This window comes from Choristoneura fumiferana, chromosome 22, assembly GCF_025370935.1.
Source record: "Choristoneura fumiferana chromosome 22, NRCan_CFum_1, whole genome shotgun sequence".
Lineage (NCBI taxonomy): Eukaryota > Metazoa > Arthropoda > Insecta > Lepidoptera > Tortricidae > Choristoneura > Choristoneura fumiferana.
The window spans coordinates 13,563,950-13,584,791 of NC_133493.1; the positions used below are offsets into that span (position 1 = coordinate 13,563,950).

Below are 20,842 nucleotides of genomic sequence, written 5' to 3' on the forward strand. Positions count from 1 at the left end.
AGGCACCGACTTCAGACTGATGAAAAAATATTTTCATGGTTTTTTGTAGTCGGCTTAACTTTTTGCTCTTGTACCTCGTTGACATGGTTACGTCCCCTGAACCACTCTTTAAAACCATGAGTTTCATAATATTATGTTTATATTATGTTTTCTCTGGTTAAAATTCATTGAGCGTACATTTTTGTCGTATTTACAAGCCCATCATCGGACTATCTCATAAGCACATTATAACAGTTTTTTAAGAATCTGTCACTTTTGTCTCTTGGACAACGCGACGGAGTAACAAACAAAACAAACGTGTCTACGCCAATAACCGGTCCGTGCGGGGGCGGACGTACGGGGAACGAACGGTGGACAGAGCCGACGCTGCCGTCGCGGACGGACATTCGTGATTACGACTCGACAGAAGGCATACTTGTCAAAATTCTCTTTTTTATTGCTAATTAGAAAGTAAAGGATTGTCATAAAAATCATCTTTTTATTCTTGTACCATAACCGCATACAAGAAAAGTGGCGACCGTGACAGGACGAGGATGACACCTTGGAAGCAACTTCAGCTCCAGCAATTCCTGAGGGTCCTTCAGCTTCTTCCAACGGGCCCCAGGATGTCTACGCCAATAACCGGTCCGTGTGGGGCGGACGTACGGGGAACGAACGGTGGACAGAGCCGACGCTGCCGTCGCGGACGGACATTCGTGATTACGACTCGACAGAAGGCATACTTGTCAAAATTCTCTTTTTTTATTGCTAATTAGAAAGTAAAGGATTGTCATAAAAATCATCTTTTTATTCTTGTACCATGATCGCATACAAAACGATTGACCCAAAACAATTGTATTGTTGTTTTAATAAAGATTTTTTTTCATTTCATTTAAATATAACTCGGCCTTAATCGGGTCAATGTATCGACGTACCTATATTGGTTTTAAAGTTCAAACTTACAAGTTTATACCTCTGAATATATACGTAATTTAGAGGGCCTTGGTAACGTTAACGTTATAACTTGCCGTAAACAAGACAGTTAACTGTCAGTTCTTCTAAGTGCAACACGTTTAGTGCGTTCGTTGTTAACGACAGTGACATCACCAAAACGACACCCCACACACATCAAATAGAATTTGTAAGTGACACCACCATTATGTTCTTCTTCTTCTAGTGCCTCTCCAACTAGTGAAGGCTGGCAGTCAGGTCCAAATATTTCTTCCGGTCTTTTGCGAGGTTGAAAAGCTCCGCAGCACTTTGGATTCCGGTCCACTCCCGGATATTGTGCAGACACGATTTCTTCCTACCTCCAACAGCTCTTCTTCCGGCCACTTTGCCCATAATTATCAATTGTAGAAGCCCATATCTGAAAACCTAAGCACATGACCTAGGCAGGCAACCGTTATGTTGGGATAACATTATTAAAGGCTTTCCGTATGGCGATATATGTAGAAAGGTGGTTAAACCTAAGACGTTAGGTTTTACCTATTCCTGCAATTCAAATTCAAATCGTTTATAGTCAAAATACCACAAACGGGACTTATCACGCTATTATTACACAAGTAATATTTACCTCGACGTTTCGGCAACGTTACAGTTGCCGTGGTCACGAGAAGACTGAAGTGTGTGTGTGGAGTGATAATAGCGTGATAAGTCCCGTTTGTGGTATTTTGACTATGAGTGAGAATCACGAAAGTTTATAACGTCAAATCGTTTATTCTATAAATGGGCTGCAATGAGCTTTTTTACACGTCATTTTTAGGGTTCCGTAGTCAACGTAGTCAATTACGCCATGTATGGCGACACGCAACACGGGATGCTGAGGACCTGGGTTCGATTCCCAGCGCTGGTCTCTTTTTCTGGTATTTCTGTGCGTCTATGTTTCAGTTTTTATTTTCGATCTCGCCATGTCTGTCCGGCTATCTGCACATCAACAACCGCTGGGCTTAGAGTCATGAAATTGGCGTGATTGTTTTTAATGTAACGTCAATGAAAACCACGATTTAATGTTCTGGAATTCCCACGGGAATTTCAAAAATTCCCGGAATTTCAATTCAGCTGCTGGATCTAATGATTTATGTGTGCGATACTGCGGGTAAACATTGGTAAAATTGTAAATGCGAGAGTTTGTAAGTCTGTTTGTTTGTTCATCACGTCTAAACCTCTGAACTGATTTAGATGAAATTCTATATACAGATACTTTGAGTCCCAGGGAAGGATATAGGATAGTTTTTATCCCAGAAAATTGCATAGTTCCCGAGGGATAGCGATAACCGAATTATACGCAGACGGAGACGCGGGTAACGGCTAGTGTAAAACAAAAACATATCGTTTATTATTATTATTATATTTAGCCTATAACTGTGTCCCACTGCTGGGCAAAGGCCTCTCCTCTTGACTTCAACATCTCCCTATCCAGAGATAAAGTCTAACAGCCTTATTCATAAAAAGTTAGAGCCTCCTTGAAGGCTCCTTGAAGGCCCGATGCTAAAAAACATGATTCATAAACGTCTGTTAGCGCTAATCAGTCGATCAAGGCTCTGCTAAAGTTAGAGGACCGTAGACCCTCCTTTATCTCTCTGCTAAGTCACAAAATGGCCGCCACAAGTTTGAACAGCTGACTTTGACTAGAGCAAAAAACCATAGGTACCGAAGATATTTATAGTGAAGGCAGGGCTACGCAGATTAAAAAAAAACAGGAAAAATTATTTTCAGGAATTTGTATTTAAAAATCCTCTAAATTAGCAACAATAAATTAACAATAAATATGAAAAAAAAATAAGGATGATTAACATAATTATGGATTTTTGCACAACATAAACATGCGGATCAGCAATGGCGGGAAACCAAACATCTCACTTTTTTTTTCCTGGTAATTTGCTGTCACTGCTGTCAATTTTTTTTTTAATTATCGATTAGGCCATTTTTTGTCTTTGATTTGTCAAGGTGGCCAACATAACGCGTCTAATCCGTCTATCAGCAGCTCAACAACTAGCAGACTGCTAGCAAGCGTTTATGAATCATACTTCTTGACAACCGTCTAACAAGCTTAATCAGTCTGCTAAGTAACAGACCGATCAAACCTCAATTAAGGATTTTTTATGAATAAGGCTGTAAGAACTTACACTGTGCCGTAAGTGCCCGTCATATCGTTTAAGAATTATTATATCGAACTTGTGTATTCTCTCAATGGTTGAGAGAAACAACACTATTTATCAGTGGTGTCGCTAACAAATTCTACTGTTAACGGCACCCCAGGGGTGTCGTTTTGGGGGTGTCGTTAACAATGTACGCTCTGCAGTTTTTTAACGGCTTTCACGCTAACCGTTTTTGCAAGACGTATTTTTACCCTTACTTCTTATTAGTTCCACGCATCACCATCTAAACACCTGCTCAGTTCTCCGATGGTTAAGCTCCTAATCACAGCAGTGGTAGCCGCTGCTGCAATATGGTCCTTCAAGGTGTGGGAGTACAGTGCCTTGCCGGAACTGGATCCTGAGGAGCGGTGGGGTCTAAGAGAGTCCAGAGTTGCCAATGACATCAGTGTGAGGGAGTTCCAGGTGGTGTTTAGTGAAGAGGTAAGGACAGGGATATCTGTAAAGCCAAATGTAGATGCAAACGCGAAATATTAACAACATAAAGGTGTTTAATATTGTATATTACCGGTGTACCGTATCATGCCATGATCGTAATAGGAACGTGTCAGACGGAGTGTCAAACGGAATGTCAAGCGCCTACATGGCACGCGACAGCGACGGTTGGTTACGAAACGTGCTAGTGGGTATGGTCTCATACTTTTTGATACTATCTGACACGTTGCTATGTGAAGAGACTTTAGGGTGGACTTGCTTCCCTCCCTTGGTTATACGGTGGTGAAATCCATTTATGTAAGTCATAATTGTAATGATTGCCATAACACTTTCGTGTGCTATAAAATTGACGCCAATGATGGTCTGTCTGTCTGTCTGTGGCATCATAGCTCTCAAACATATGGACTGACTTCGATGCAGTTTTTAACGGGAAAGCAATTTTCCTTGTAATGGCTCTTATTTACTTATGTTTAATTGAAATCGGTTTAGCCGTTTTTGAGATATTGACCTTCAAAATTACAATGTCGGGTGTTTGCTAACTTTTCTAATATACTACCATTCATTTTAGATGATCAACGATTTAAAACATCGTCTAAAAAATTTCCGCCCCCCAGCGCCGCCGCTAGATGGCGTTGCTTTCCAGTACGGCTTTAACAGCCGACAGCTGGACAGCTGGAAGTATTACTGGACAGAAAAATACAACTTCACGGAAAGAGAAAAATTCCTGAACCGATTCCAGAACTTCAAGACTAATATACAAGGGTTGGACATACACTTCATCTGGGTAAAACCTAAGGTAAATCTTTAATAGTTTATTTTTAGGGCTCTATGTTTAAGGTGACAAACGAAACCTACCTACTTAAAAAAAACTTTATTTTACTTTAAAAATAGACAACTGAAATTTAAAATTGTATTCCTATTGCCCGCTACAACAAAAAATCAAATTAAATAAATAATTATGCAGAGATCCCCATACAAGAAACATATTATTTTGAAAGCAAAGTAAATGTTTTAGTTCACTAATAACCACTAGTTTAATAAACTCCGTATTTACAATATCTCGCCTTACTTCCTTAAATCTCTTTCCAAGGAGGTGCCTCCAGAAGTGGCCGTTGTGCCAATCCTCCTCCTGCACGGATGGCCAGGATCCGTGAGGGAGTTCTACGAGCTGATCCCTCATCTCACGACCCTGGGCCCTGGCCAGGAGTTCGTTTTCGAGGTCATAGCTCCAAGTCTGCCAGGATTTGGGTATTCTGATGTCAGTATCTTATCCAGTGATGCCTAACTTTCATAATCTTCTTAGTCACTATACTCAGGGTGGTCTTTTACCTACTTAAATACACGGTACTTACTGGAACACATTGAAAAACTGGAAATGCTAGGAGGCTGCAATCGAACCCGGGTATTAGCCAGTTCGAGGAGCATTTGTAAGCGGATGCAAGCCGCTTCCAACAAAAACAACAGGAGGTAAATGCACCTATGTCCTATAATGGACGTGACTGCTGATATAATGATGATGATGAAGAGAGATATTCTCAACGGAGCTCTGTAAGTTTTATACGTAGTGACCGATTATGCCAACATAGTTTCACAATAAATTTGTCATAAAGTTGAACATTGCATTGCCTTGGTGGCACTTATTTCGGTGGCTATACAAGCGGTGGGATGGATGGTATATGATCGAAGAAAACTGGTCAGTTGATTGAGCCACTGAGAGCACGGTATACATTTAAAAGCAAGCAACAAAAATAAGTTTACACTCCCTTCGTAGTTCTTGCACGAAAAAAGTTTTTTCGGAACAGTATTATCTGGGGGCACGGAAATGCCCCCGCCAAGTCGAGCGCAAAGCAAACACTGCCGTAGGTACCATCCTTTACTGGAACCATTTCGCCGCATTTTCAGGCCCCTATTTGAGAACCTCTGGATAAGACCAGAACGCAAAAATTTTCGTCATCCAGTAAGCTATAATCACATACTTAAAATCCAAAATTTCAAGTCTGTAGGTCATTTATGACACTCACTCACTCATTCACTCATGATCATCAAAATAGAACTAGTACTTCCCATAAACTCAGAGAGCTGAATTTGGTACAGAGTTAGGGTTTAATGGCCACATAAAGGGAAAACTATAAAAACTACGATAATCGAACATTTGGAGTACATGGTGACCCTGATTAGAAAACACAAGTTCAATCAAACTATTAGAGATCGACATACCGCCTTTACAAAAAATATTCAACTTGGTGGGCCGCTTCATTTAAAAATAAGTAATAAGCCCACGTTTCTACAACAAGAAGTGAAATCCCACCAAAAACATTCTGTGAAAAACTAGCCAAGTCTCGATGGAGCTGCTTGTTTATCTCTAAAAAGTAATGAAATCTAGACAAAGTCGTGCCAAGTCTAAGGTTCCTTACTGCGATTTCTTTATTATTATAGTTAATGTTGTGTGACTTGGCAGTTGACTTGTACCCACTAACGTATAAAGAATGTTTATATTGTCCGCGTATTGAGTCTCAACATTTACTGGATAAGACTTAAGACTCAACATTCTTTATACGTGGGTTTTATTTCAACTCCAAATTTTTGTTACTTTTACGGTCATCCCGTGAAATCTATTATTATTATCTATTATTATTAGCACGCACACACACACACGCACGCACACTAGATTCGCACTGTTTGTTACTTCCTACCGCCAAACTTAATTTCCAATTTTATGGTTTGTTTTTTATGGTTTGTTTATATACTTGTCGTTTTGTCTATGTTAATATTTTTTCTTTAATGCATATCACAATTTTCTTGGTAATCTCAGTGTCATCCTACGAGTACAGGCTACGCCTAGTGTAGGTGATACAGGTAACTCGGTCAGGAAATTTTTGAGCAGTATACAACACCGTAGTTGATAAATATGTTTTCTGTAATTAGCTTAGTTTTATACTGTATAAATAAAATATTTTGATTTTTCTTTTGATTTCACACGAAAACACAAGCTGAAACATGGGTGCACAGATTTTTTTAACTATGGTATGTCCACCAACAAGATGGTCGGATGGTGGTCAAAGCCGCGGGTTCACGGTGGATGCAGGCCGCTTCCAACCGAAGCAGCTGGAGGTCTATAGGGGAGGCCTATGTCCAACAGTGGACGTGCTACGGTAGATTATGATGATGATGTTTTATTATGAGGCTTTAATTCCTGCCACATCTGCCATAGATCTGCATGCTCTCAATTTGGTTCCCTCTCATAATAAATAAAAGATCCTGAAAATGCAGTAGAAGTGTAGAAAAGCCGTTAGCATTTTGCCTTTTATCTAATCAAAGCCACTTCTATTAAATAAAATTAAATCAACTCTTCTCTGCTCTCCATTTCAAATTCATTATGTTGCCGTTATATCGTTCTAGGCACCCATTCGTTCGGGGCTTGGCAGTCCTCAAATAGCTGTAATCATGAGAAACCTGATGCGTCGTCTAGGTCACCAGCAATTCTACATGCAAGCTGGAGACTGGGGCGGGGAGGTGGCTGCTGACCTAGCCACGCTCTATCCCGATGAGGTCCTGGGATTCCATAGCAATCTCGTTATAGTCAAAGTAAGTATATATTTTCATGTTTCGCCCACGTTACTTAAGTCTATTCTACAAAATGCGATCGTCCGATGTGAGTTTGTTTTATTCATAGCCATTTTAATGAAAAAAAAAACATTAACAGACTCATAATTAGTCAAAACCACATTATTATTCTGTAAAACTACACCGTGACGCCGCAAAAGCTTCTTTTATATGACACTTTTTATACTACCAGTGCTTTTGGGAAGACCGTCATTGCCAGGAAGAATATGCCGCAGAAAACTTGGCAGAAAGTAATTTTTCGGAAGCAAAATATATACTGAATTAACTAACATATTAAATTAAAAATATAATAAAAAATAAAAAATGCGATACGATAAGGACTCTTATTGCTTAACTTGTAATTCTGGTACCTGTTTCTGTATCGCTTACTATTAACTCGACTACGGCAAAGCCAAAGGAAGAGTACTGATTTTAGAAGTATATGTAATGTATAACGTTTTAAACTTTCGTGATTCTCACTCATAGTCAAAATACCAGTGACCAAGTGCGGTAGTTCGTGATACGAGTGCCGGCACTATTAGTGATCAAGTGCGGGTAGTTCGAAGACTCGCGCTGCTAGGCAGACTTGACACCCCACACTTCAGTCTACTCGTGACCACGGCAACTGTAACGTTGCCGAAACGTCGAGGTAAATATTACATGTGTAATAATAGCGTGATAAGTCCCGTTTGTGGTATAAACGGGAGAAATATATTGACTTGATTATTCCCCCGTAGACCATAATTATTACAAAGTGTTTTTTAATCATCAGTCAAATTTCAATTATACCTACAATCAATCCATCCAGTGCTGTTAATAGTATACTTCAAAAGCATTGTTCATTTTCTTATTTACATTTTTAATTTTGTGTTGTTTTGTTAAATACGTCAAATCATTACTCACTCATCACTAGCTTGCATTATGTAAAACAAGTTAATACGCTTGAATTAAAATGAAAATGTAAGTACTTTAAAAAAACTTTATAAATGTCTGGTCGGATTTTGATGAAATTTGGTATGTAGATAGCGGACGTCTGGAATAACACAGACTACTTTTTATGTCTATATTCCCACGGGATAGGGATAAAATCTTGAAATAACAACTGCTGGGCTTGGAGGCATGAAATTTGGTACATAGGTAGCTGGACGTCTGTATCAACACATAGGCTTTTTACTCCCTTTAATTTGCACTTTTTGTCCCGATATTCCCAATGGCTAACTACCAGATCGAATATTTACGCGTGCGAAGCCGCGGGTGAACTCTAGTGGTTTATAAAATTGCTAATGTGCTAAACAATGTAATGGTAAACATAGAGGGTAGAACTTTGCTTACTTTTGCTGACAAGAGGGGAGTCCATAACTACTAAAATTCTGCTGGGTCCAGAGTGCCGGAGCGCACGTTGGGGAACTTGCGCTTCATCAGCCCCCGAATGGGCACCAGGTCAGTCAGGATGTTGGGGTGGGCTATCACATAATCGTACTCCCTGAGCTTTATTGCACCTTCCTGTATCTTCTTAATCAGATCAGTTCCGGCGGCCTGCTTGACCAATTCTGGGGTCTTGCAGAACGCGAGGATGGTCCTCTCTTCATCCCGGGGAAACCTGTGCGGCAGGAGTGCTACACGCATGAATGAGTCCACGTAGCGATTCTGCTTAGCAGCTTCCATGTTGATCCGTTCCGTTCCGTAACATCCGATGAAAATCCAACTTTCGAATTAAACTAAAATCTCATTTGCTGACAATCAAAAACTACTGTCTTAAACTGTTTCTGAACTCCCTCTCATTTCATTTTATTTCCTCTCTTTAATTTGTCTCATATTATAATTTGGCTCATATTATAATTTGGCTCATATTATAATTTGGCTCATATTATAATTTGCTCATATTATAATTTGGCTCATATTATAATTTGGCTCATATTATAATTTGGCTCATATTATAATTTTACTTTTATTTTTTATTTTATTTATTTGAATTAATAACTTAACGCTTATCCTTTATATCCATCGTATGTATTTTGTAATTAGTACCTAATCACGTTGCCTGCCGAGCGCGTGATCTATTGGATTGTTCTTGCCTGAATTCGCTCTTCTTCAATTGACTCGGAGATAATAAAAGTCTTCACTGGTGTTAATTAATTATATTGATTTAAACTGGTTAGTAATATACAAGTGTACGGAGAGAGGAGGTGCAGCAGAATGATGTTAGGAGACGCAGCTCCAGTTTATATATGCTTCTACTGCATCTTAGTCACCCCTCTACTAATTGGCGTAACCATCCCAAGAACACACAACAACCATAAATGTCATCGTAAAAATATGAAGTTATTGCCGTTACGTGATTCTAGAATTGGTTCGCTCTTGACTGAGGATTAGTCAAATGAGGTGTAACTAATTATACAATAGAAAACAATGTTGCAACGGAATGCGGTTCCTTGACTCCTCCCTCCTTAAGAGGTAAATTATCTTAGCAAGACTGGGATAATTTTCCTTTACAAATTTTATTACATTGTTAGTAATACAATAAAATAATTATCCTAATCCTTACAATGTCTTTTATTGCTTCACTCCCTAAATTACACTGAGTTCACCATTTACACTTATTTTCACTTCTTCTTTTTTTTTTTTCACTTTGTTTATGCAATCACAGTTCGTCCGCAGAGTATCTCGTTTTTCTTCAGCTCATCTTATTCGTTGCTTGAATGGATTCCGAACTTTCAACAATGACTTACATAAATAGGTTATTTTACTTCTGTGAGTGATTGCTTGAATGTCAGTCATCCAATGTGTCTCTTCTGGTGTCTCGATTCTTGTAGGACAGGAAGGGAATAAGGATACTGGGTTATAACTACAATACTATCATATTAATGATTATACAATTTTGAATATAAAATTAATTACTTTAAGCGTTATACAATATGTAATATAATTCTTAATAATAAGTGCACTTAGAACATTCAATTAAGTATTTTGTTTCTCATATTTTTATAATGGGGGGCCCCTTTGAATTTTATATCAGGTATAAGTACAATCCCTTCAACAGTGAGAAGTATTTGAGAAATGCTTTGCACACTGAGGATAAAATACTTTTATTCCTTTGTTATCTTTGCTAGATAATTATAAGAGATTAAGGATCCTTAAGGTATGGAATTTATTTACTCCTCATATATCATAAAAATTAGGGTTTCATAGTTTTCCCTTAATATCATTAAAATAGGGGGTTCCACAGTTTTCCCCTTAATATAATGGATTAATATTTATATCCCTTTTATTTATATTGGACTAGTCCTAGGTCTATAAAATGCATATAAGCATTTACATGTTGTATACCGTATACCGTGCCATGCTCCGATTTATGTATACGTATACTATAATTCAATGAATTTGACAATACATCATGATTTATGCTTACATATAAAGGGGAAATCGCTTATACGCTTAAATTTTCTCGAAATATACACGTATCTGAGATAATCAATCTGTGAAGGTGTAAGAGTTACGATCTTTAATTCTAAGGAAATTTAATGCCTTGGTTAATTTATTAGGTCGTTTTACATTTCTAATAGGTACGGTGGTATCTCGTCCTTTAACTTTTACTGATACGACATTTCTTTCGGGCAGTTCAGTTATTATTGCTTCTTGATATTTTGGTTTATCTTTTGATAGCCTTTTATTTACCATTTTTGTATAAATTATATCTCCTTTTCTAAAATCATTACTTGTTGATGCGGTTGGTTCTAATCGTTGTCTAGTTATTACTTTAGTCTGCATCATTTTATCGGTTATATATTTATAAAGAATTTTAGTTCGTTTTTCGTGATCTTTAATTACCTTTTGCATAAAGTTGTGGTTAAAATTGATATCGAATACAGATCGTGCATCTGTGTGTCCGAAAAGCACTTCAAATGGAGTAAATCCGGTCATTGAGTGTATACTGTTATTATATGCCATTATAGCATAAGTCATGACGTCTGCAGCGTCTGTGATCTTTCTTTCATATTTAGCTAATCGGTAAATTTCAATGAGAGTATTATGAAATCTTTCTATTAATCCCATTGACTGTGGATTATTGGGTGTCCCTATGTGTAGATCGATTTTATAGAAGTTTAGGAGTTCTTTTACTAATGTGTTATTAAATTCAGATCCGGGGTCACAACTGACTTTAAATGGTAATCCGTATTGAGAAACATATTTTATCAAAGCTTTGACTACTTCGGGTGTAGACCTATTTGAGATTAATATGGATTGTCCAAATTTACTGAATGCGTCGACTATAGTCAAATAAAGCATTCCGTCTATTTTAAATAAATCCATAAAAATTTCTTCGAACGGTTTGTTTTGGGTTTGTGTTAATTCTATTAAAGGATTTAACGGTTTCCTATCATATTTCATCTGTTTACATGAGTTGCAGGCGTTAATGACTGCTGTGATGGTGTCCTTCATTTTAGACCAATAATACACTCTTTTAAGTTTATTATATGTTTCATTTATACCTCGATGACAAGTTTTGCCCTCGTGATATTTTTTTATAATCTCTATTTGTTCGTTTTCGTCCGTAAGCACGGTTATTCTTTTAGTGCATTCTATGAATGGAATATTTATATTGAATAATCTTGAAACTGTATTGTTAAATAATTCTCTTAATTTTATTGAATTGAAAAAGATAAAATATTTGCGATGAGTGTCTATGTTCTCTTCAATAAATTTTTCTATAGAGTACTGATTTAATGGAAGAAAAACTTCAAGGATTTTAGATTTTTCTTTTGATCTATCAATAATTTTAATTTCTTCTTTGTGCCACTGGGTGAAAATTATTTGATTGGTTTTTAAATCTATGGCTTCGTGTAAGACTGGAATTACAGATCTTTCTTCGCTTTCGCTATCAAAGTCTTGTATATCGAAAGTTCCGTCTTCTGAAGCGCTCATTGTGGCTTCTGAAATATTATCACTATTATCCAATGTTACATAAGACGTTGATGGTAATTCATCGTCTGTGCTTCCAATAGTCAACGTGTTTAATTGAATTCTCGATAGCGCATCTGCATTAGTATTCTGCTTTCCATTTTTGAAAATAATATCAAAATCATACTCTTGTAACCTTAGTCTCCAGCGTGTTAGTTTGCTGTTAGGTTCTTTTAATGAGTAAAGCCATGCCAATGGCCTATGGTCAGTATAAATAGTGAACTTTCTTCCGTACAAATATGGTCGGAAGTGTTTCACCGCCCATAAAACAGCTAGCAATTCTTTCTCGATGGTGCTGTATCTCTGCTCAGTAGAGTTTAACGTTCTGCTGGCATATGCAATGGGTTTATCATTATTTACAGGTCCCTGGGATAGGACAGCTCCTAAGGCAATATTTGAAGCGTCTGTAGTTAGTAAGAATGGTTTATTAAAGTCGGGATATTGCAATAGAGGTGCATTCGTCAGAAGGCTTTTACAGGTTTCGAATGAATCTTCAAATTCTTTAGTAATAATGAAGTTTTTACCCTTGCGTAATAAAGAAGTCATTGGTTTTGTAATTTTAGCAAAGTCTGGGATGAATCGTCTGTAGTAACCTACCAGTCCTAAGAATGACTTTATCTCCTTGGTATTTTTAGGAATAGGATATTTCAATACGACACTAATTTTTTCGTCATTGGGTTTCAATCCCTCTTTGGTTATTACATCTCCTAAATATAGGACTTCCTTTCTTAGGAATTCCGATTTATCCAGTTGTATCTTTAAATTGGACTTTCGTAAAGTTTCGAATACCCGTTTTAACTTATTTATGTGTTCTGAAAGTGTTGCAGAAAATATTATGATGTCATCCAAATAAATGAGACAATGGATCCCTTGCATTCCTTTCAGTATATTGTCCATCGCTCTCTGGAATGTAGCAGGTGCTGTTTTGACGCCAAACGGCATTCTCAAGAATTCGTAATGACCGAATTGGGTGCTAAACGCCGTTTTGGGTTGATCTTCTCTATTTACTTCAATTTGGTGGTAACCTGAAGCTAAGTCTAGGGTCGTGAAATACATGCTTTGGCCTAGTTTGTCAAATATGTCGTTAATATTAGGTAACGGATATTTGTCATCAATAGTAATTTCGTTCAGCTTTCTATAATCAATAACCATTCGGTATTTGGGTATATTAGAAGCGTCTAACTTTTTGGGTACTAGATGGACGGGTGCACTCCATGGTGAATATGATGGCTTGATAATGTTATTTTGAAGCAGTTTCTCTACTTGATTCTTGATTTCTGATGCTTGCGTCGGCGATTGCCTATACGGTCGTATATAAATTGGTTCATCCTTTGTAGTCCTTATGAAATGTTTGACTTCGTGAGTGAATGATAGTGGGATATCGTCATGGTAGAAGATGTCTCGATATTCGTGACAGAGTTCAGAAATTAATTGTCTTTCTTCATCGTCCATGTGATCTGTCCGTAATTTGTTTAAATTTTCTGTTAACAATTGATCATTGGTGAAATTATTTATATGACCCAATGTCAGATTTTCACAAATTTCTACTTTAAAAGGTTTAAATATGATGATACTAATTTCCTTTTCAGTCGAGTTTTGAATAGTGGTTTGAGCATATCCATTCTGGCATTGTATCAAAGCGCATGGCATACGCACTCCTTTACAGAATTCAATTTCCTTAATAATTCCTTCGCCACATGTGAGTTCCGTTGGAATCAACACTCTTTGCTCTGCACGTGGTGGAATTGATAAGGTTACGATAGGCACTTTTACGTTTTGAGTTGTCGAGAATTTTATTGGTATTATAACATTAGGTGTACTCAAAATTTCTTTTTCCAAATCTATTATTGCATTGTATTTCTTGAGGAAGTCTATTCCGATTAATCCGTCATACATTTTGTCAACATCATAAACATAAAATTTATGTGTGAAATTTTCGTTGAATATTTTGAATATTGGAATAGTTACGACGAGGTCATGTGTGCTGACGGCGTGTGTGGTGACAATGTAAAACGTCATTAATTTTACGATCTTTAAAATATTCATAGGTTTTATTGGTGCTTAAAAATGAACGCGTGCTACCTGTATCTAATAGTAATTTTGCTTTGATTTCGGGGACATAGACGTATGGTAAAAATGATTCTTTTATTTCTTTTGTTGACTCGTTGAGGCCTGCACTTGAAAATTTGGTTCTTCGTTTTGCGAGTTGTTTGCTTGACGGTTGCGAAAATTTGCCCCGTTTTGCATCCTAGGCTCGCTATGATAATTTAATGATGTATCTCGGCTTGTGCCGGGTGCATTATAATTTTGAAAGTTCGGCCTGGTATCGCCGTTATTTGGCCTTGGAATTGGATTTGGTCTGTTTTGCCAATTTTGTCCAGTTCCATACGAGTATCTGTTGAATCTATTAGGGTTCTGTGTCGAGGGAAAAGCATTGGATCTATTGGCATTTTGATTATTAGGGGTTGAGTTGTATCGATTAATATTTTGATTCGAAGGAGAAGGATTCGAATTGAATCGGTTATAATTATGGTATGATGTAGTTGGATTATTAAATTGCGGTCTTTGAAAGTAATTATTAGGTCTCGTATTATTAGGATTTTGCGGCAAGAATTGTCTGAATCTTTGATTTTGAGGTAGATTTTGTTTAGGTTGTATAGTGCTGCGCGTATTATTACGATTGATCTCGTTACGCATTTTATATTGTTTTTCAAAGTTAGATTCTTCAACCACCATTTCTAATGCTTGTTCCAAATTGCTGGGTTGCTTAAGGCGTATTACTCGTAATAAATGTTGCGGTAAATTGTAAAGAAAAACGTTAAGATCGGTATTATTATATATAGACATTTTAGTATTACGCGTTTGAATATCTGAGTTAACTGACAATTTTGAGAACAATTGGCTTCGTGCCGATTGTACGCGTGAACCGAATTCAAGGTAAGATTCACCGTTTCTTATGTTAATTGATTCTAGTTCCAGGATTAAACATGCTTCTGATTTTTGATCGCCAAAGTGTTGTAATAAAAGTGATTTTAATAAGTTCCAATCGTGTAAAACATATTCATTTTCACTAACGATTGCAGCGGCTCTGCCTGTGAATCTAGACGTAATTATTTCCAACACATCGGTATAACTTTCAGAAGTCGTACTTCCAAATCGGTTAATTGCGTATTCACATTTCCTGATAAATAAATTTAGATGTTTTGAATCCCCTTCAAAAGTTGGTATGAGAGCTAATACTTCGTGACTAATTCTGGGACTCGGTACATAATTAATAGTATTCAATGGTTCCCTTAGAGGAGGTAAATTTTGATTAAAAACTGTGTTATCGGGCATTTCTGAATAGACAGGTGGATTTTCCGTATCTAAGCCTTGCGATTCGACCGGCGAGTATGAAGATGGTTCAGCTTCTTCTTCCCTAATTGTTTCTATTTGCTCCGGTAGCACACGAGCTGTTGGTTGCCTTGACGCGATTTGTGGGGATCCGCGTTGAACGGTATGCAAAATTTGTTGCATTGGGATACCGGCGGCGCCTGCTGCGGCTTGTGCCAAGAAATTCATTTTTATGATTTAATAGTCAAATTCTAAAAATCTTACACGAAGAAGATTATCTGATTTTAAGTAAATTAATTTAATAAGAATATATTTTGAGCAAGTAAAATATTTCTTTGTTCGATTGCAACGCTTACTCCTTGCTACTTTATTATACTTTATAATGAGTGTTATAGTTAAGTTATCGTTTATAAGCGTATAAGTTCCCTTTCGCATAAATCTGATTAACAGTTTTAAATATTCGCAACTAATTTAAATAATTCTAATTCGCTATGCTATCGTGACGTCTCACGAGTAATAAAATCACTTAATTAACATATACAAATAAAAATGATAAGAGCTCTATTTATAGATATACTTTTGCTTTTATAGAAAAATAAGGGTTTTTGGTAAGGAAGGAAAGGTTTATGCAAATCACCGTATGGATCCTCCCGATTCTGCGGCGTCTCTCTTGCGTTGTTACTTTTCAGTGATTTCTTCAGGAATTCAGGTAAATAATTTGTCCAATAGTTTTTGATTTTAGTAGGATCGCCCTGATGCTTAGCAGTTCTTGAAAGAACAGGACTCAGAGTGGGTGTTTGAATCAGCTGGTCACTTACTTGTTCGTAACTTTTTCAGTTACCCTTCAGAAATCCTTCAGGAATCCTTCAGGAATCCTACCGACTGCGCCAATCACGTTGCCTGCCGAGCGCGTGATCTATTGGATTGTTCTTGCCTGAATTCGCTCTTCTTCAATTGACTCGGAGATAATAAAAGTCTTCACTGGTGTTAATTAATTATATTGATTTAAACTGGTTAGTAATATACAAGTGTACGGAGAGAGGAGGTGCAGCAGAATGATGTTAGGAGACGCAGCTCCAGTTTATATATGCTTCTACTGCATCTTAGTCACCCCTCTACTAATTGGCGTAACCATCCCAAGAACACACAACAACCATAAATGTCATCGTAAAAATATGAAGTTATTGCCGTTACGTGATTCTAGAATTGGTTCGCTCTTGACTGAGGATTAGTCAAATGAGGTGTAACTAATTATACAATAGAAAACAATGTTGCAACGGAATGCGGTTCCTTGACTACCTACTAAATCTGTTATTCACCTATCACCCACTTATATATATTAGCACATTTTATTTTAACACTACATCGCACGTTTAAGCGTTTTTATCCTTAATGGCATGTAATGTGGCACCACTGGTAGATACCACGGTTGCCGGCATTCAAACTCACACAGGTACTGGCAGAATACCAGCGCTACGGCTTGTTTGCCGCGGCATTATGCTGAGTCAGCGCCTTATCTTCATTACATAACAGTCATGGCTCCCTGTATTACAATGTGGTTTCTCTATATCTGTTTTGTATCTTTTTGTTCTCTGTATGATTGTTAACGTGTTTTTTTATTTGTTTTTTCTTCTTAACGTTTATTCCTTTGTTTTTATCAAAAACGTGTATAGAGCCATGTTATTTTGTTATGAGGATTAAAGTTTCTATCTATCTATCTATCTATCTTGATCTCGACTCTCGCAAACACAAAAGCATTAGGCTCATTGTAAATGGTCGGATAGTGAGTCTCCTTTTTTTTCTTTTTTTTTTTTTTTTTTTATTCGACTGGATGGCAAACGAGCAAGTGGGTCTCCTGATGGTAAGAGATCACCACCGCCCATAGACAACTGCAACACCAGGGGATTGCAGATGCGTTGCCAACCTAGAGGCCTAAGATGGGATACCTCAAGTGCCAGTAATTTCACCGGCTGTCTTACTCTCCACGCCGAAACACAACAGTGCAAGCACTGCTGCTTCATGGCAGGATTAGCAAGCAAGATGGTGGTAGCAATCCGGGCGGACCTTGCACAAGGTCCTACCACCTGCAAAACCCTCCTGGTGAGCCTTAACTGCATCCTCGGCAGAGTACACCACCCACTGAAATTCTGCTTACGTTATACATGAATGACCGCTTAGTGACATTCTTGCAGCACCCTCTGGCCTTGCTGATAACAGCAGTTGGTGCTGTATTTCCAAAATGGTTTGCTGAGCCACCCATGGAAGACCGAATGAACAGGTTTCCATCGATATTTAAAGAACTGGGCTATTTCTACATACAAGCTTCCAAACCTGATACTATCGGTAAGTAGAGTTGAGTTTTTATTTTATTTAGATTTAATGTAATTTTTATTGTATTCAATACAATTCTAAATTGACGAATCTTAAAGAGATGTCAAATGCCAGATTAAAAGGTTAAAGGCCCCCGTACCAAGGAATTTTTGCTCTTGTACCATGAGACAGCGATAACACCGCCATGTCCGATACACTGATTTAACGATTATACTTTGAGATTTAAAGTGACAAGGTACAAAAATGATCACTTGTTTATGATGTTGACTGTACACTAATTTGATAACTCCTGATTTTGGCCCCTAACACCCTGCTATTTTTGACGTCCTTTAACTTTAAGGAAACATTCATCAGCTCAGATGAAGTTATAAATTAATAAATAAAAGAACTATAATATTGCCGTTTAAAAGATAATCAAGAATTGAGATAATGCGCAATAAAACGTTCATATAGCCACCCGAGCTGGTACGGCGAGGGTGGATAGACACGTCGAGGGGAAAATGGGTTTAATGCTCGAGTTTAACACGGCTTTTTACTTCGATGGCGAGGAAATGAAATATCGACAGTGGAAACAACTGTTCACTTACTATGTACCTTTTATTGTTCATGCATAATTCATAATTCATTTATTGCTTGAAATAATGTTACAAAAGAACTTGATTTAACAGTTCATAGTTCATTATCTCACCAAAGTGGCATGCAATCAATTAGAATTTTTAATTATTGTAATTACACCTTTTTTATCAAGAGATTTTTTATATAATTAATAATATAATTATAAAAATAAATATAATAAAAAAATTGTATTATATATTATATTTATTAATTTTTAGTTTTAAATAAATTAAAAATTATTCAAAAAGTATATAGAAACTTTTTTGTTTGTAGCTATTGACACCTGATTACTTTGGTCTTAGACGAAGATTTTACTTTATGCACTAGAGCATAAAAAGTCATTTTATATCGCCTAGATCCGGCATAAACACGATCTTTACGAGCATGATAAGTGAAAAAGTATTTTTAATTCACACGTAATGTAGCAAAATAACATTGAAGAGATGAGTTTATTGACGTCTCTTATGTGACACGTTAATGTCACCCATCAAAAGTAAATTTTACAATTTGACCTTTGAATATGACTGTTTGTCAAACGCTAAAAGGGATTTTCTCAAACTTAAAATCGCCCTCCTAAAAAGTAGCTTTTTCCAAGTTGTATCAGCCTTCACAGGAGGCACAGAATTTCACAAGAAGCAAAATCGTCACAGCACAAGTAGAAGAAAAAGTCTGAAAATCATAAATTTCTTATTGTCATTACGAGTACATGTGTGCTTTTATATGAACACAAAATTACATACATATATAGGTATGTAGATATATGTAATTTGGTATTACACATCTTTCAGATAGGTAATGATAATGACACCTCAATGCATGATTTTATAACTAGAATGAAAAGAAACTTGATATTTCAGATAGATTCTATTCGTTACAGCAGTGGTTACAGCAACATTTTGTGCTTTTACAGTTTATCAAGTTGATTGTTACATGCAGAATCCTTAGTCAGTCCAACTCGTCCATTTTATAATTCTGGTTTGTTTCCAGGTGCTGTCCTATCAGACTCCCCGCTTGGTCTCCTAGCGTACATCCTCGAGAAGGTATCAGTGGGTACTAACTTTAACAACGTGAATGCATCTGACGGTGGCCTCGAGGTATTCACCAAGGAACAGCTCCTTGACAATCTGATGATGTACTGGGCCCCAAGAAGCGTGACCACCTCATTCAGAATATACAGAGACGGTTTTCGGGAACTACTCAACCGATTACAATTTAATGTGTAAGTTTTTATTCATTATATTTCAAATAATGCGTAACGTGAGGAATGTAGGTACCATCTGGTTATTTTATCTCCACTTTCCCAATAAAATAGCGGTCTTCGTTTACGTTATTTATCTTTTATCTAACCGGTAGATCTAAAGACGTTAAATTTTGGAGAAGTATAAGAACACTTTTGCAAAATTTAATGTCTCTAGTTCTAGGGTTTCGAGATTTTACATGGATCCCGTGGGTATATCGAGATAAAAAAAATGTCTATACGTTATTTATTCCAGAAATTCAGCTATCTTCATGCATACATCTCATTTAAATCCATTCCGATGTTTAGGTGTGGCTCAGTAACAAACACTAACACACACGCACCAAGCTTTCACATTGGCAATATAAACAGGATTTCAAAATATTTTTATTACTAACATCTTATGTCCTATGACTCCTTGGTATACACTATACAGGTCTTCAAAGAAAATTATGAAGGTTAAAGACTCTCTTAAGGTTGCTGGTTCTCATTTAGCGAAAATTATTTATCATCAGGTATGTTTTAGCCTATAAAGTTGGATGGAGTATTTTGATTTGAAATGGGAAGTATTTCGCCACCCATCCAACCTCCGCACACGTCCTGCTCTATGACGAAACATATAGAGTAAAAATCAAAAGAGTCGGCTGTCAACTACGACAGCAGCGATTCGCTCCACGTGTTTTTCGCAGCATATATTTAATTATTTTAAAAACCATCAGAAGATTTAAAGCTATACAAGACCGCAGCAACTGCATCGTCAAGGGCTTCTGAAGTTAAGGGTGAGTGAATACCAGCTTTTCAGTCAAAATATTTCCATCCGCCTTTATAGGTAAAACTAAACTAAACCGATTTTAAAGTAATCTTTTTACAGCCGCCCAACCCCCGTTCTAACATGGATGATGCAAGCTGAATACGAGATCCTGTACCAATTGCCTAGCGCTATAAGATACAAGTTTCCGAACCTCTTAAACGTGACGGTACTGTATGAAGGAGGGCATTTCATAGCATTGGAAGCACCTCAGGTTCTGGCGAAAGACGTGTTTACTGCAGTAAAAGGTTTTAGAAAAATTAAAAATCGAATAGAATAAAATGGTCTTTTATTTGTGATACACAGGTAAGATACATTTGATCATATAATAAAATAAAATAAAATAATAATAATAAATAAAGCAAATTACGCTCATTATCAAAT

The 20,842-nt window shown here is 36.9% G+C and overlaps 2 protein-coding genes and 1 long non-coding RNA gene across 3 annotated transcripts in view; 2 read left to right on the forward strand and 1 right to left on the reverse strand.

The window, feature by feature from the left end:
* LOC141440537 (uncharacterized) overlaps positions 1-20,842 on the forward strand; it is a 304,669-nt gene that overhangs the window by 261,924 nt on the left and 21,903 nt on the right. The window lies entirely within an intron of this gene.
* LOC141440154 (juvenile hormone epoxide hydrolase-like) lies at positions 1,034-20,738 on the forward strand. The gene is made up of 8 exons (XM_074104617.1): positions 1,034-1,120; positions 3,348-3,560; positions 4,141-4,368; positions 4,663-4,830; positions 6,972-7,157; positions 17,660-17,810; positions 19,401-19,632; positions 20,522-20,738. The coding sequence occupies exons 2-8, from the start codon at positions 3,387-3,389 to the stop codon at positions 20,736-20,738; spliced, it is 1,356 nt and encodes a 451-aa protein (XP_073960718.1). The 5' UTR covers positions 1,034-1,120; positions 3,348-3,386.
* LOC141440536 (large ribosomal subunit protein uL1m-like) lies at positions 7,928-8,938 on the reverse strand. Its single transcript, XM_074105083.1, has one exon. It carries the CDS (start codon positions 8,838-8,840, stop codon positions 8,538-8,540), a length of 303 nt encoding a protein of 100 aa, XP_073961184.1. The 5' UTR covers positions 8,841-8,938; the 3' UTR covers positions 7,928-8,537.